Source organism: Trichechus manatus, unplaced genomic scaffold, assembly GCF_000243295.1.
Source record: "Trichechus manatus latirostris isolate Lorelei unplaced genomic scaffold, TriManLat1.0 scaffold00024, whole genome shotgun sequence".
NCBI lineage: Eukaryota > Metazoa > Chordata > Mammalia > Sirenia > Trichechidae > Trichechus > Trichechus manatus.
The window spans coordinates 1,596,170-1,610,850 of record NW_004443960.1 but is presented as its reverse complement, the minus strand read 5'-3'; the positions used below and the strand labels follow the sequence as shown (position 1 = coordinate 1,610,850).

The window sequence follows — 14,681 nt, the reverse complement described above, 5'->3', positions numbered from 1 at the left end:
GGCCGCTTCCCTAGCGGGGGTCTGGGCCCGGGTGGCGGCGGGACGGGAGGCCCGTGCCCTGCTCACGCCCCTCGGCCTGCGTCCCCGGCCCAGGCCCGGCTTGCGTCGCGCGGAAGGGCGCTCCCGCTTCCTCCAGTAAAACAGCAGTGTGGTGTGGAAGCGGCGGCGCGGCCGCGCGCTGGGCTCAGGCTGAGGCGCAGGCGAAGTCCGGGTGGGAGCCCGCGAGGCCCCCATCACTGCGCTCGGACTGTCCCGGGTGCCCGCGGCCGGGCTCTGTGCCGTCCCTCAGCGGGGCGGCGCGCCCAGCTGCCCACCGCCCCGGTGCCATGGCAACGGGCGCCTGGCAACGCGGGGCGGGGTCTTGACCGCACAGACGCCGGTGCACTCGCACCGGCCCTGGTCCCGCCGTTTCGCTCCGGCGCAATGGCAACAGGCGCCTGGCAACGCGGGGTGGGGCCGGAACGACCGAAAGGCTGCGCGCGTCTCGGCTGTGGCGCGCACCCGTTTGCCCCAGAGGGCAGGGCCTGCTCGGACCCTTCAGCCTGGATAAGGGGTTAAACCCGCCTCGGGAGCGGACTCAGGGATACCTCAGTTTCCGTATGGTCATTCATTCATTCTGCAAATATTGGTGCCGGCCTCATCTGTCCCAAGCGCAGTTCCAGGCGCTGGGCAGAACAGGAACAAGACTCCATCCCTGACGTCCTCAGCTCATAGTCCAATGGTCAAGACAGAAACAACCAAAACGGACGCACACAAATAAATGTTCAGTTACAAACGGTGGGGTAGGGGCATGGACAGGGCGTGGTAAAGCCGGGAGGCCTCTCTAAGGATGTGACCCTTCAGCTGAGGCCTGAAGGGGGAGGAATGCACTCAGGAGGGTAGTGAAGGCCCAGGGCCCCAGGTGGCAGGATGCTGGTGGCACTGACTGGAAGGCGGGTCCAGGAGTGGGCAGACCCTATCACACAGGACCTTGTCAGCCTCTGTGGGAGTTGGGAATTTATTCGAAGGGTGGTAGGAAGGAGCTGGACAGTTTTGGGAAGGGCCAGTGGACGTGATCTGTCTTCTGTTTGCAGAGGTACCGCTGGTCGTCATACCGGGAGAGGGTTTCATGGGGCAGAGTTGTCAGTGAGGAGCTGGGGTGGGTGGCGGTTGTGGATAGGAAGGGAGTGGGGAGGATCCAGGGTTTGCAGGGGTGTGGAGCAGGGGCTGTACATCAGGAGGGGGCCACAGCTTCCCTCCAGGTGGCTAGCTGTGAGTGAGCCCCCACCTTTCCCTGGCTTCTCTCCTTTCTCTTCCAGAGGAGCAGGCTCTGGACCCTCAGCATGGCCCCCTGAGGGTGGGTGGAAGGTGACAGCTGAGCTGAGAGCAAGCTTCGACTCAGACCTGTGTCAGCAGGTGCTCATCACCTGGATGGAGACCAGGGCAGGTGTGAGGGCTCCAGCCAGACAGACACACACACAAAGGCCCTTTGAGGAGGCCAGGGCCAGGGCAAATTCCTGGAGGAATGCCTGGGGGAGGGAGGGTCCTAACACAGAGCTGGGGCCCCAGTGCCAGGTGGAATCACTGCTCTTCCTGTGGGTCGGATGGGGCTCCAGAAGTCTCCCCTATGAGAAAGTGGGGCACCTCCTCTATAAGAGGTGGGCACCCAGCCAAGCCTCTGCCAGGGCTTCCAGAGCCTCCTCACCACACCGCCCAGGCTGGTGGGGGAATGGTCACTTCTGCCCTCAAAGGCTAAGGGTGGGGCTTTCCTTTGCAGTAAATCGTGAGACATCATGAATTCAGAGGCTGCTCCTTGAACAAGGCTGGCTGCCACCTCCCCTCTTCCTTCTGGCCCAAGTCTTTTCACCCTAGGGTAAACTCGGGGTGAGCCTGTGGAGGTCTACCCCCCCATGTGCACGTGTACAGAAAAACTCGCATTAATTATCCATTTAACACAAATTTTCTTCCCTGTGGCTTGGGAACAGGAAGAGAACTGCCCTCTTTAAGAGACAAAGGACTCTAAAGCCCCTAGCACTGGGTGGGGACGTTCCTGATGCAACTGCAGACAGCCCCCCAGGCAAGTATAAAGACAGAGCCCACGGGTCCACCCACAGGAGGCCCTCCTGGCCCCAGCCCTGCACAGCGGGGAGCAAGCTTGGCCCAGCAGGCACTTTGATGTGGGGACTGCCAGCCCTTCCCTCTCCTCTCTCCTCCCACTGCTAGACTAGGGCAGGAGGGCCCTAGGCCACTGTCCCAGCCCCCGGGCCGCTCCTTCCTCAGGACATGGGCTTTCTTGCACACCTCCAGAGCAAGGCAGCTCTCCCTCCAACCTGGTTCTGCCTTGGGCCTCCCAGTTCTGTGCTCCTGCTCCCCAGATCTGAGTTGGGGGGCATCGAGGAGCCTGCGAGGGACCGACGGCCAAGCAGCTACCCAGGGGAGGAGCCTGGCCAACTCGGGGCCTCATCAGGGAATTCCGGCCAGTCTTCTGGGTGCCTGGGAGCCCCCAGCCGACAGGGAGGAGGCGGGATCGGCAGGCCTTCGCCATGGCAAGCCCCCAATACCCGGTGTCTGTGCGCGCAGCGGCCCTGGTGCAGACCGGGAGGCTCCAGGTACTCGAAGAGGTTCCTAACGGACCCAAAAGGGAAGACGCAGTCCCCAGCCCCGCGAGGACCCCCAACCTTTTCTCCCGCAGACGTTCGCCTTCTCCGTGCGCTGGTCCGACGGCGGCCAGACTTTCGTGCGCAGGAGCCGGGACGAGTTCAGGAGGCTCCACGTGAGTGACCCTGGGGCGACCCCGGGTCCCCGAACCGCCTCCGACGCATGACTCCTGGGTGACCCCCGCCCACGGGCTCCCCTTGTGCCTCGCAGCTTCCAACCCCTACAGTCCCGGCTTGGGGGCCCCACCGTCGCAGAGGACCCCTGAGATCTCGGAGACCCATCCGCCCATTTCTCTCCGCAGAGGACTCTTCAGGAGACCTTCCCGATCGAGGCGGGCCTGCTGCGCAGATCCGACCGCATTCTCCCCACGCTTCCGGGTCAGGCCGGGGTGGCTGGGACACGGGTGGGGGAGCCCGCCCCGTCCGGGGTGGGGGATCCCGGCACAGGGTGGGGGAGCCCGGGACGGGGTCCCACGGTCCACCCCTGTCGTGCCCACAGACGTGCCGCCGTTGGCGCGCGGGGCGCGCACGGGCCGCGGGCTGGCGCGCCTGAGGCTCCTGGAAGCCTATGCCGGGACACTGCTGACGGCAGTGGAGCACGTATCCCGGAGCCCGGCGCTCACCGGCTTCTTCGCGCCGCAACCCCTAGACCTGGAGCCCACACTGCCACCCGGCAGGTGCCTGACCCGGCCCAACTCCCGGCCACGGTGGCATTTGGAGGATGGGGAGGCGCAGGGTGTATGGGGAGGAGGGGTCACACGGAGCAAAAACTGCGAGATTGGGCGGATTTGTGGGAGGTGGGGGTGGCGGGTCCATTCCCACCTGTCACCTGCGGCCCTCCCCAGCCTGGTGATTCTGCCCGTCCCGGAGGAGCCTCTGCCCGGCCCCGTGGGCAGGCTCGATATCCGCAGCCTGGAGGCCCAGAGCCTGCACTGCCTGCAGCCCTACCGCACCCAGGACACGCGGGGCCGACCCTTCCATGTGCGGGCCCAGGAGCCCCTGGACGTGCTGCTGCGACACGCCTCCGGTGCGGCTGGGCAGGGGGCTGGGGCTCGCCCTCTGGCGCAGGTCCCAGCAGGCTTCCGGGATCTGAAACCTTGCCGCCTCTTATGCACAGGCTGGTGGCTGGTGGAGAACGAGGACAAGCAGATGGCCTGGTTTCCCGCTCCCTACCTGGAGGAGGTGGCCCCGGGTCAGGTGCAGGAGGGGGACCCGCCGCGGGGGAGCAGCGGTATGCACCCCCCAATGCCCACCAGCACCGCTGGAGCTGAGCAAGCCAGGGGAGGAGGCCGTGGGGTTGGACGGGGCTAAGGGCACAGGTGGGTGGCAGGGGCGGGCACGTATTCTCGGTCCTCATAGCAAGGGGAGCCCCGAGTGGATTTCAGAGCTGTCCTGACGTCAGCAGAGATTCGAGCAGACCCAGGAGGTGGTGACTCAGCGTAGATGACGAGGGTCCGAGTGGTGACCCCCCATTCCCACCCGCAGGGGCGCAGTTCTGTGCTTCCCGCGCCTACAAGGGCTGCAGCGCTGACGAGCTGTCTGTGCCCGCGGGGGCGCGCGTGCGCGTGCTGGAGACGTCAGACCGCGGCTGGTGGCTGTGCAGGTGCGCGGGCGCGGCTCGGGCGCGGCCAAGACGGGCAGGGGCAGGGCCGAGAGCTAACCGGACCCCGCCTATCCTCGCAGGTACGGTAGCCGGGCCGGCCTCCTGCCAGCGGTGCTGCTGCGGCCCGACAGGCTGGGCGCGCTCCTGGGCGGGGCTGCCGGCAGGGAAGACAGCGCGGGCCGGGCCCGGGAGTCCCTCCCTGCCACGCGCCCAGCCGTGCCCGTCCGGCCTCCGCTGAGTGCCATTCAGAGCCGCTGCAGCAGCGTCACCACCCACAGGGCACTAGGTTGGGACCCAGGAAGCCAGGGACTGGCTTGAGGGTGTGCGAAACGGAATACGGAAGGTTGACGCCATGCTAGGAAGGACCTTGGCTCGGAAACTGTCTGGGATAGGGGCCTGTCCAGCTCCGAGGTAGGCCCCTAGGTTTGCTTAGAGAGGAGGATCAGACCCCAGGGGGTAACTGATGCATCTGCGCCGCCTGATGCTGGAAGGGAAGCAAGATGAGGCTGACCTCCTTTCTGGCTATAGTTTCCTGAGTAAAGTTGTTCTGAATAAACCCAGTCTGGTTGTGCTGAGGGGAAAGCTTGTTGGACCTCAGCTAGCGTGCAGGGAGGGGGCTGGCTGGCTGGTGGACCATCGGGCCGAGGCTGTGGCCAGGGATGTGGGGTGACAGTAGTGCTCAGAAAGACACAGGGAGGCAGGAGGGAAAAGTACACCTTTATGAACGACTCAGAGGGCCGGGGGGGCCAGCTGGGACCGGGGACAGCTTCATGTTGTGCCACAGGAAGTCCAGGAAGGTGGCTGCTTGCAGTGTCCGGCTGAGCCGCTGGAAGTGCCGTTCTGGGGGAGTGCAGAGGTGGGTCAGGAGGTCCCCGGGGCCCGGTGCCTGCTCCGCCCACCCCAGGCCATGCCACGCACCGGTGTAGGGCAGCAGGGCCTCCAGCGTGGCCCGCATGCCCTCGTAGGCCAGCAGCTCCTCGGGGGCCTCGTGCTGCAGGAACACGCCCAGCACGGCCTGGGCCTCGTGGCAATGCCGCGAATTGGTGTTCCAGGTGACGCAGAAGCGCAGCAGGGCCTCTGCGGGCAACAGGGATGGTCAGCGCTGCCCACCAGGCAACCCTCACCCTGACCGGCTCCTGCCCGCAGACCACTGACCCTTCTGGTCTCGCCGCAGTTGGAGCACTGTGGCTTCCAGCTTCTCGCAGGCCTCAGGGTCCCTGCGGATGGCTGTGGAAGAGGGAGGCTGAGATCCAGGGAACAGGCCCATTGACCCGAGGATGCCCCCTGCCCTGCCCAGCCCTGGGAAGGGCTGCACTGGACCCGGGACCCCCGTCCTGCCCATCGCCTGCCCCTGGGGCAGCACTGACCCTGGATGACGGTCAGCACAGTGTGCGGCCGGTCCAGGGAGATGGCCAGGCCCAGCGCCTGCAGGTACCGCCGCTCGTGAAGCAGGTTATCCAGTTCTTGCTGCCTGTGGGGGTGGGGGAAAGAGGAGGGTCCCTCGGGGAACAGGGCAGGCTGTGTCCCCCTCCACCCGCCGCTGAGCCTGTTTCCCACTGCCATAAAGCAGAGATGATGCCGGTACCTACGCCCAGGGGAAGGGGTGACGGTGACACACAGAAGGCCACGGTGGGCTGCTGACGGGTGGGGCAGGGGGCCGGACAGAGGCCGGGCAGCGGCACACTTACTTGACCACCTGCTCCTCCCGCTTGGCCTGCTCTTCGGCCTGCTCCTCCTCCGTCACATCCTGGGGTCACACTGGGGTCAGACCAGCCTCCCTGTGCCCCCCCATCCCACCCCACCCAGTCCCCGCACCTTCCAGAGGATGACGCGGGAGTCGCTGCCACCAGTGAGGGCGTGGTGGTCGAGCCGACTGCAGTGCAGCCCCCAGACCTTGTCCTCGTGGGCGTCCAGCGTGCGCACACACTCGTTGTTCTTGATGGTCCAGAGCTTCAAGAGCCCGTCCGAGCCGCTGGGGTGGGGGTAGGGAGGGGCAGAGGGATGGGGGCTCAGTCCTGAGCCGGCCCGCCTGGCCCACCCTGCCGGGCCCTGGCCGCTAACCTGGACAGCAGCTGCGTGCCCCGGCTCACGAAGGCCACCTTCAGCACGGAGGCGTCATGCCCCTCGAAGGTCTGTGGGGGGGAGGATGGGGTGAGGTGCCGTCGGCTGGGGGGTCGGGCTGGGGTGGGGGCAGCTCACCTTAAGGCAGCTGAAGTCCTGCAGCGCCCAGAGCTTGATGGTGCCGTCGGCCGAGGCCGTGGCCAGCACCTGGTCCATGGGCGAGAACTGCACGCTCCAGAGGCCACGCCGGTGGCCTGAGAAGACGCCCAGCAGCTGGCACTGTGGCAGCGCCCAGAGCTTGGCCGTGCGGTCCTGGGAGCCTGTGGCCAGCAGCTTGTCGTTGGGGGCGATGGCCACGCTGTTGATGTCCTGGAGACGGGAGCAGGCCGCTGGCTCGGACCCCAGCTTGGGCGGTGCCCGTCCCCCACCCCACCCCCCAGCGGCAAGTGCCGTCACCTTGTCATGGCAGCGCTGTGTGGCCTGGGCCTGCAGGAGGACGGGGCCCCCACTGGGGGCGGTGGTCCTGGACAACAGGCCTTCAGGGAGTGGCCAGACTTTCACCGTGCAGTCCTGACTGCCTGTCACCAGGAAGGACTCCTTCAGCCTGTGGTGGGATTAGATGGGGAGGGGAAAGGGGACACGTCACTCGCAGATGTCTCTGGGAGCAAAGCCCCAGCCCTCTGCCTGCACCTGAGCCCTTCACCACCCCAGCCTGGTGCCAGCACACCAAAGGAGTGGGCCTGACAACAGGACCCCAGTGTGCCTGCCCCGCCTGGGCCTCCGGCAGGGTCATGCTGTTCACTCTGATGCCCTTCGTTCATCCACCCAGCCCCAACACCCGGTCCCAGGAGCCCTCTCCCAGCCCTTGTTCTCCGTCCTGCCTCCTCCCCTCTCTCCCGGGGCTGGAGCCCTCTCAGCAGGGCTTGGGCCTTGGCCACCTGGCCCCAACCCCAGCCCCACTACCTAGAGCAGCAGACAGTGCCGACGCTGTGTGTGTGCCCGGAGCCCAGAGCCACACAGGCCACCTCGCCGGCCTTGTTCATCCTCCAGATGCGAACGCTCTGGTCCTGGGACAGGAGAGGGTTGAGGAGACAGGCCGGGGTGGCCCAACTGCCTTGGCTCCCCACCTGGGTGGCCCGGACCTCCACACCTCTCAAAGTGCCTCACCTTGGCACAGCTAGCGAAGAGCCACCCCTTCCGGAACACATCCAGGGCCAGGACGATATCTGGAAGGAACGGGGAGGGGGTGGTCAGAGGCCAGGTGGTCAGGGAAGGGTGGGTCTGGGCACTTGTGGGTGCTGCACACCTGTGTGGCCATGCAGAATCTGGCAGGTCGACGTCTGCAGCTCAAATATCTTCAGGCAGGGGCTGTTGGAGGCCACGACCACATGGGAGTCCTCAGGCCCCAGGAACCGGACGTCCAGCACCTCCTCGCTGTAGCCGGCAAACTGTGGGGGCAGGAGGGGCAGCTCCACATGACCCCGGGCTGTGCGAGGGCAGGAGGGACAGGAACTGGGGGTCCGTGCTGGGGAGCGGCAGCTCCATGCGACCCCAGGCTATGCGGGGCGGTGCTCACCTGTTTGCGCAGCTGCAGCGAGTGGGCCTCGTAGAGCAGCAGGTTGTGGTCGGCAGTAACGCTGAGCAGCAGGCCGGCAGCGCGGGCCAGGGCGCAGTGGGTCAGCTCCTGCCCGGGGCCTGTCAGCCGCGGCTGTGTGTACACACACTGCCCGGATGCCACCTCCCACACGCGCAGCGAGCCTGTGCAGGGACGGGGCAGCTGGGACCTGCAGGCCTGCGGGCCGCCTCAGTCCCCGCTGCCCACCTCTCGCCTTGAGGCCCGGCTCCACCCACCTTGGCTGCCAGCCGTCAGGAAGTGCAGGCCCGGGGGGGACTTCACGCCCAGCTCAGGCGCCAGCTCCTCTGGCAGCAGCACCGCGGCCTCCACGCTCTGGGGATGAGCTGGGTCAGAAGCTGCCGCCAGGGCCCTCCCCACCAACTCGCCGACCCCCGGCAGCCCACCTCAAACACTGGCACGGTCTTCACGGCCCGGTGGCTCTGCAGGTCCCAGACGACGCAGATCTTGTCACGGCCAGAGCTGGGGGGAAAACGGCCTCCTCAGCGGAGGCGTCTCCGCCGTGCCCCCCGCTTCCCACCAAGGCCTGCCGCGGTCTGCCCGCTGACCTGAGCATGGTGTGGCCGTCGGCACTGAAGACCAGCGAGGTGACGGCACTGTAGTGAGCGGTCAGCACGGCCAGGCACGACCGGTCCTGCAGGGACCACACGCGGATGGCGGCGTCCGCTGCTGAGGAAAAGAGCAGCAGGCGTGCCGGGTCCGGGTGGAAGGCCACCAAACTGCAGCACACGGTGGGCACGTGAGCTCTGGGCTGCCCGGGGCCTGGGGCCTAACGCCCGCCCTGTCCCCGGCCGCCCCACTCACCGCACGACGCCCGCTGAGCCCCGCAGGTGGTGCGTCCCGTAGTGTCGAACGATGTCCCAGATGCGCACGGCCCCATCGCAGCCGCCTGCAGGAGGTGTGTATGAGGCACGGGGGCTGGTGTTCCCAACACCCCCGCCCGTATGCCCTCCGGCCCACCCACTTGGCTGGGGCTCTACCTGTGGCTAGCAGTGTGGAAGTGGGGTCGAAGGCCATGGTGGCCACAGGGGCTGTGTGGACTGCCTTCCACAGGCGTGTGACACTGCCCTCTCGCCAGGCCCACTGGGCCAGCAACAATGCCCGGCTGGCCGTCACCAGCACCTGGAGGAGAACGTGGTTCAGCTGGAGTACAGGCACAGCCACCCCTCCCCACAGGCTCAAAATGTGCGCGCGGGGATCAGAGCCACCTCCCATGCCTGCCCCACACACCTCATCATCAGGGCTGAGGTCAAAGGCAGTGATGTCTTCCTGGTCCTCCTGGAGATGAGATGGGGCGGATAGCGCCATGAGGATGGCTGACTCCCCGCACCCCCTGTCCCCCAGCTGGCTCTGGCCTCACCTGCTCCAGGCTCCGCAGCACGGCCCCTGAAGCCACTTCCAGGACGTTGACTCTGGTACCACAGACGCAGAAGAGGTGCTGCCCAGCCTGGTCCAGCTGGGGACAAATGGATCTCAGCCGGGCAGTGCTCCTCACCCCTCACCCAGGCCTGCCTCCCCACTTCCCACCCTGCCCCGGGTAGCTACCTGCACCTTCCCGCCCTTGTAGAAAGGCTCGATCTTGCGCTCGATGGCATAGCTGGAGGAAGGATGGGGAGTGAGTGAACCAGCCGCCCCCTGGTCCCTATGCCCGGCCCTGTGCCGGTGCTCTCCCAGAGATGACCCTGACAGGGCCCTGCCCCCGAGGACCTCTGCACTGAGACCAGCTCCTGGGCAGCAGCAGGGGCCAAGGGAGAGAGTTACGAGAACAGAAATGGGGTCCCGGGGCCATGAAAAGGTGGCTCCCTGGCTGAGCTCTACACTTCATCGCCTCGAATTCTGCCTGCAGCTACCCCCACGTTGCAGGGATCGGAGGTCCACTTGGGATCTCACAGCAGTAAGAGATGGCTGCATCAGACCCAGGCAGCCTAGGCTCCCCAGGGCAGAGTTCGCTAGGCCTTGGGTGCCCCCTGCTGGTCACCGGAAGACAGGCCTGGTATTGGAGCCTAGAGCATCTTCCTTTTCCTCAGTAACTGTCAGCCCTGAGATCCAGCACCTCCTTCTCCAGACCTGGCTCCCTCCTCCCGCCCCGGCCTGGCCTGGAGCCTACTCTCTAAGCAGCCCTCCTGTGACCTCACTCCTGCTGCCCACTTTCCTCTCTGCCACCCAGACCACTGCAGCCTCTCCTCCAGGGCCCCCAGCTGCTCCCTCCACCCTGCAGCTATGTCCCTGCCCTGCTTAAAAATCTCCTTTCTCCTTACAAGGCCGCCAAGGTCTCGCCCAGAGGGGCCTCTGCCAACCTCTCTTGCTCCTCTCTTCCCTCTCATGGCCACTCTGCAGATACACCGCTGTGGACCCAGCTCCTGTGACAAGTCGTTTTCTATTTTCTGCCCGCGGGTCTCCTACCGGCTGTTCCCTGTATGAGGCCTCGGTCTCTCTTCCCCCAGTTTCAATGCCTGGTGAACTCAACTCAGGGAACCAGGGATGGGGAAGGGGTCACGAGAGCCTGACTCCCAAGAAGAAACCAAGCCCCCATCACCCGCACCCAGTTAACCATCCAAATGATGTGCCCTCAGCACCGGGGTTTCTCTTCGCTAGTACTTTCTACAACCGAAGTTCCACTGCTGGTGACAAAAATGATTTGCTTAACGTATCACCCCGTCAGACTGCGCTCCACAAGGCAGGGAGCTGAGTGTGACCCGCCCCGGAACTAAGCACTTGATACAGGGTCAACCACAGGATTCTGGACCTCGCCCGCCCGTCTCCTCCTCTCTTCCTGCTGCTTGGAGAACAGAGACAGCCCATAAAAGCTCCCCAGGCTGAAGGGGTGAAGGCCCCCGCTCCGCCCAGGACCAGCTCTGACCTGTGCTCAGACCATCCCTCCGCCCCTCTTCTGGGATTTTTCTCTCCGCTCCACGCACTAAAACAGGAGCCGCACTTAACCGACTCCTGCTGCTCCGGCCGGGCTCCAGTCCCCGCGCTTGGAGCTGGCTCTTCCACCTTGTACTACCGCAGCTGCCCCCGACCCCGCGCACCAAGCGTATACAGCCTTCACGCATCCCCAGACACCGAATGCGTGCCCAGTCCGCGGCGGGCGCGGCTCCACGCACCCCTTCAACCCCCTCCGCCTGGGAAAACGGCTCCCTCTCTGGGCGGCGCCCGCAGCCCCAGACCCCTGGCTCACTTGGCCTTGAAGCGGCTCACTCCGGCCGCTGTCTCTGCCATGTTGCCGCCGCCGCGGACGCCGTCACTCCCGCTGGAATCTGTCAGAGATGCCGCAGCCGCGTGAGGCAGATCGGACGCCTTACTCCACACTGCCGGCGCGCTGCGATAGCGTCACCATCTGCGACCACTATGGCGTCATCAGCACTACGCGCACTGCGCCATCTTTGATGTGGGCAGTAGCTGCTCCTACAGGGGAAGCTGCGGGAGAGCGTTTCCGTTTTGGAGGATGGGAGTGTGGGGCTTCCTAGAGGGACCTGTGGCGGGGTTCGCCAGGGATCTGATCTTTTAATGGAAATAAAAAAGGTATTCGTGGTAATCCCAAGATTACTAAAAAAAAAAAAAAAAAAAACCCAACCAAAACCGTTGCAGTTGAGTCGATTCCGACTCATAGCGACTCTATAGGACAGAGTAGAACTGCCCCCTACGGTTTCCAAGGAGCGGGTGGTGGATTCGAACTACTGACCTTTTGGGTAGTAAAGTAATCCCAAAATTCCTGCCTCCTCGGCATTCTGGGATATGGGGTCAAGCGCGCTCTGGTGAACCAGTCCCTGCCTGAGGGGGCTCAGTCTGATATGATAAATTGCACAGCTAAATGAATAAAGCGGCGAATTTCAGAGTCATTCAGACGTTTATTGAACGCTTTATACGGACAAAGCACTGTTCGAGGCACTTGGAAGACAACAATAAACAAAAGTTTAGTAGCTCACGTTCTAGTGGGTGGGTTGGAACCGGCAAGAGAATCATAATAGTTAAGTGCTGTGGAAAATATAGTTCAGGGTAAGGGATGGTGGAGTGCAGGAGGTGTGATTTTAAATGGGGTAGGTGGAGAAGGGGTCTTTGAGAAGAAGTAGGCTGAGGAACAGCCAGTGCAAAGGCCCTGGGGGGGCTGCATGCCAGGTAAGTAGCAGGAGCAACAGAGTGTGGCTGCAGGAAGTGAGCGGGAGGAAAGGAGAGGAAGTCAGAGATCATGGGAGGGTTTTTTATGGGCTGTTGTAAGCAGTTGATTCTTCCACTGAGTTCAGAGTTTGTGCTACTGGCTGTGAAGCTGGTAAAAGAGGTTGGCAGAAAGAAACCTGGAAAGAGGCTAGGAGAAAATGATCAGAGACAGGAACCAGGCGAATGAAGAGTGAGGGCAAGACCGTTCCAGGCAGGCGAAACAGCCAGTGTAGAGACCCAGTGGTGGGAAAGAGCCTAGAGAATTCGAGGGTTAGGCCAAAGCGATTCTGGGGAGCTGAAGGGAAGAGACAGGAGAGGTAGGCGGGGCCAGCAAGCACACAGGCACCGAGGTAGGCCAGGCCTGGGCTCCGCTTTTATTTAATCCTCTATGTACAAGGTACCTTGGCCCTGAACCTCCCACACCCCAGCCCCGCTGCTGCCTTCCGGGGCGGTCTCAGGCTCCTCCTCTGGTACGCTCTCGAGCTGGACATCGTCCTCCTCCAGGAAGTCCGCGAGCTGGGCCAGCTGCCGGCGGATGAGATTGGTGGAGCGATGCACCCGGCGCACGCACCTCAGCAGGCGGGACAGCAGGGCTCGGCTGCGTTCCTGGCGCCGGCCCCAGGCCTCGCGCAGCTCACGGTAGCAGTTGTGGTCGGCCTGCTCGGCAGGGCCAAGGGTGGCTCCGCAGCCCAGGGGGCAGCGCCGCTGGGCCCTGTGCTGGCAGTGCTGCCGGTGCTCGGCCAGAGCCCGGCGTGGCACCCGCGCGGAGCAGCCCTCATTGGGGCAGGCCATCGGCTCGAAGGGGCATGAGTCCTGGTGTCCCTTACGATGGGCCAGGGGGCACGTCACCAAACAGCCAGCCTCAGCGTTCTTGCACTGGGGGCAGGGGAGGGCACCTAGTGAGCCAAACCAGGTTGGGCATTGCCAGCTGGGCCGCCCACGGACTCACAGCCCCCTAGTCCCCCAACTCTACCACATTCCACAGACCAGGAACCAGCGAATTGGGGGCATCCCAAGCTCATCTGAGGACTGGTAGGGAGAGGGGAAGGAACAGCGGACAAACGCATGGAGATGGGAGCCTAGCCGTCCCAGAGGCGGGCAGAGTCTGAGAGCAGGGAGGGACATGGTTGCGTGGGTCTGGTAGGGCTTGTACACCAGGATTTCTTTTTACCCCTGCAAAACTTGAAGCCTGTCACTTCCCCTTTTTGACCCTTAGTTTCCCCATCTGTAAAACTAGGGAGCTGGAGAGTAATGGCTGGCATGCCAGGTACTCCATCCTCTAAAAATCCTCTATCACCCCCATTCACAGCTAAGGGCCCAGTCACACAGCAAGTAAGTGGTAGAGCCGCGATTCAAACTCAGCCAGGTCTGACGACCCCAAGGATGCAGAGCAGAAACCAACCGTCAGCTCTGTCTGAAGATGGGGTTCTCCTCCCCTCTCCTAGCTCTGCCCCTCCTGCTCTCGAAAGGGTGATGAGGGGGTGTGGGAGGGGCTGCCGTGAGCTACCTTGACTTCCAGGCGGCCAATGATTTTCCGGAGTTTATTCACGTGGACCATGCTTTTCCATTTCACCTCTTTCCTACAGCACGGACAGGTCTTCTGCCTGGAAGGAGGCGCGTGCCCCAGGTGGGGGTGAGCGGGAGAGTGGGGAGGGGGCAGCGCCAGCCATGTGCCTCCCCTGGCTGGGCCCTCCCTGGGTGACCCTTTCCTCGCCAGCCCCAGCTGGAAGGAGGCATGAAGGAGCCACTACAGGGAGCTTTCAGAGGGTGGGGTGACTCTGAGGCTCAGGCAGTAAGGGGCGTGGGGGCTGCAGACACCATGGAGGGCTCCCCACACATCTTAGTGTTGGCTTTGGTGGCTGAACCTATGGCCATCGTGACCCAGTGCTTGGCCAACCTTCCCCTGGCCTCCCCGCCCCTTGGGTGCCCAGGACACCTGGCTAGCCAGCGGAGGATACACTTCTTGCAGAAGATGTGGCTGCATGGCAACCTCACCGGCCTCTTGAGCACCCCATGGCAGATGGAGCACAGGAAGTTGCAGTCGGGAGGGCTGGCGAAGAGGTTGAGATCATACCCTCCACTCTGCAAAGGCCGGAATGTCAGGGCTGGGACCAGGATCTGACCCCCACTCTACATACCCAGAGGTCGAGATTCCCAACAAGCTTTGGGCAGGTAGCTGAGCTGCATGAGAATCCTAAGTAGAGGAGCTGGGTCAGCACCTGCTTTGACTTCCCTTCAACCAGCCCCAGGCTGAAGAAGCTGGTCTTCGCCTGGAGTTAGACCTGGCTGGAGGCGCCCTCTGAAAGGTCCCCCTGCCCCACATGGGGGGGCTGCAACTCAGTGTCCCCCCTTTATCAGAGGAGTGGGGTGCAGCCCAAGCCCGTCTCCAGAACTGGGCACAGATCTAAGAGCAGGAGGCACGAGGCCTGGGCTCACCATGATCTGGGTCAGGACGGCAGCTTCACTGACCTGCAGGGCGCAGGGGCCTCCATTTCACAGCGGGAGGGGGCCGACATCACAGTGGCATTGTCGGGCTCAGGCCAATCACAGCCCTGGCCCAGGGCCCTCTGGGACCTTGCATGGCCTGGCC

The 14,681-nt window shown here is 64.1% G+C and overlaps 4 protein-coding genes across 4 annotated transcripts in view; 1 reads left to right on the top strand and 3 right to left on the bottom strand.

Annotated features, from left to right (window-relative positions):
• GFER (growth factor, augmenter of liver regeneration) overlaps positions 1–234 on the bottom strand; it is a 3,267-nt gene extending 3,033 nt beyond the window's left edge. The window contains exon 1 of the mRNA XM_023728551.1: positions 67–234. Coding sequence (XP_023584319.1) covers positions 67–234 — 168 coding nt within the window. The remainder of the gene's footprint in view (positions 1–66) is intronic.
• Positions 235–2,522: 2,288 nt separating this feature from the next.
• On the top strand, positions 2,523–4,557 carry NOXO1 (NADPH oxidase organizer 1). The gene is made up of 8 exons (XM_004373389.1): positions 2,523–2,588; positions 2,672–2,752; positions 2,939–3,014; positions 3,136–3,313; positions 3,482–3,663; positions 3,754–3,867; positions 4,122–4,239; positions 4,320–4,557. The coding sequence occupies exons 1-8, from the start codon at positions 2,523–2,525 to the stop codon at positions 4,555–4,557; spliced, it is 1,053 nt and encodes a 350-aa protein (XP_004373446.1).
• Positions 4,558–4,957: 400 nt separating this feature from the next.
• On the bottom strand, positions 4,958–11,245 carry TBL3 (transducin beta like 3). Its single transcript, XM_023728550.1, has 21 exons — positions 11,115–11,245; positions 9,479–9,530; positions 9,294–9,389; positions 9,164–9,211; positions 8,914–9,055; positions 8,738–8,822; positions 8,482–8,652; positions 8,320–8,395; positions 8,152–8,248; positions 7,877–8,058; positions 7,607–7,748; positions 7,468–7,526; positions 7,264–7,367; positions 6,757–6,904; positions 6,439–6,669; positions 6,301–6,371; positions 6,055–6,211; positions 5,928–5,986; positions 5,607–5,710; positions 5,395–5,466; positions 4,958–5,316 (listed from the first exon to the last, which is right to left on the bottom strand). The coding sequence occupies exons 1-21, from the start codon at positions 11,153–11,155 to the stop codon at positions 4,958–4,960; spliced, it is 2,496 nt and encodes an 831-aa protein (XP_023584318.1). The 5' UTR covers positions 11,156–11,245.
• Positions 11,246–12,469: 1,224 nt separating this feature from the next.
• Positions 12,470–14,607, bottom strand: RNF151 (ring finger protein 151). The gene is made up of 5 exons (XM_023728548.1): positions 14,561–14,607; positions 14,374–14,440; positions 14,028–14,173; positions 13,599–13,695; positions 12,470–12,967 (listed from the first exon to the last, which is right to left on the bottom strand). Exons 1-5 carry the CDS (start codon positions 14,605–14,607, stop codon positions 12,470–12,472), a joined length of 855 nt encoding a protein of 284 aa, XP_023584316.1.
• Between the last annotated feature and the right edge of the window lie 74 nt (positions 14,608–14,681).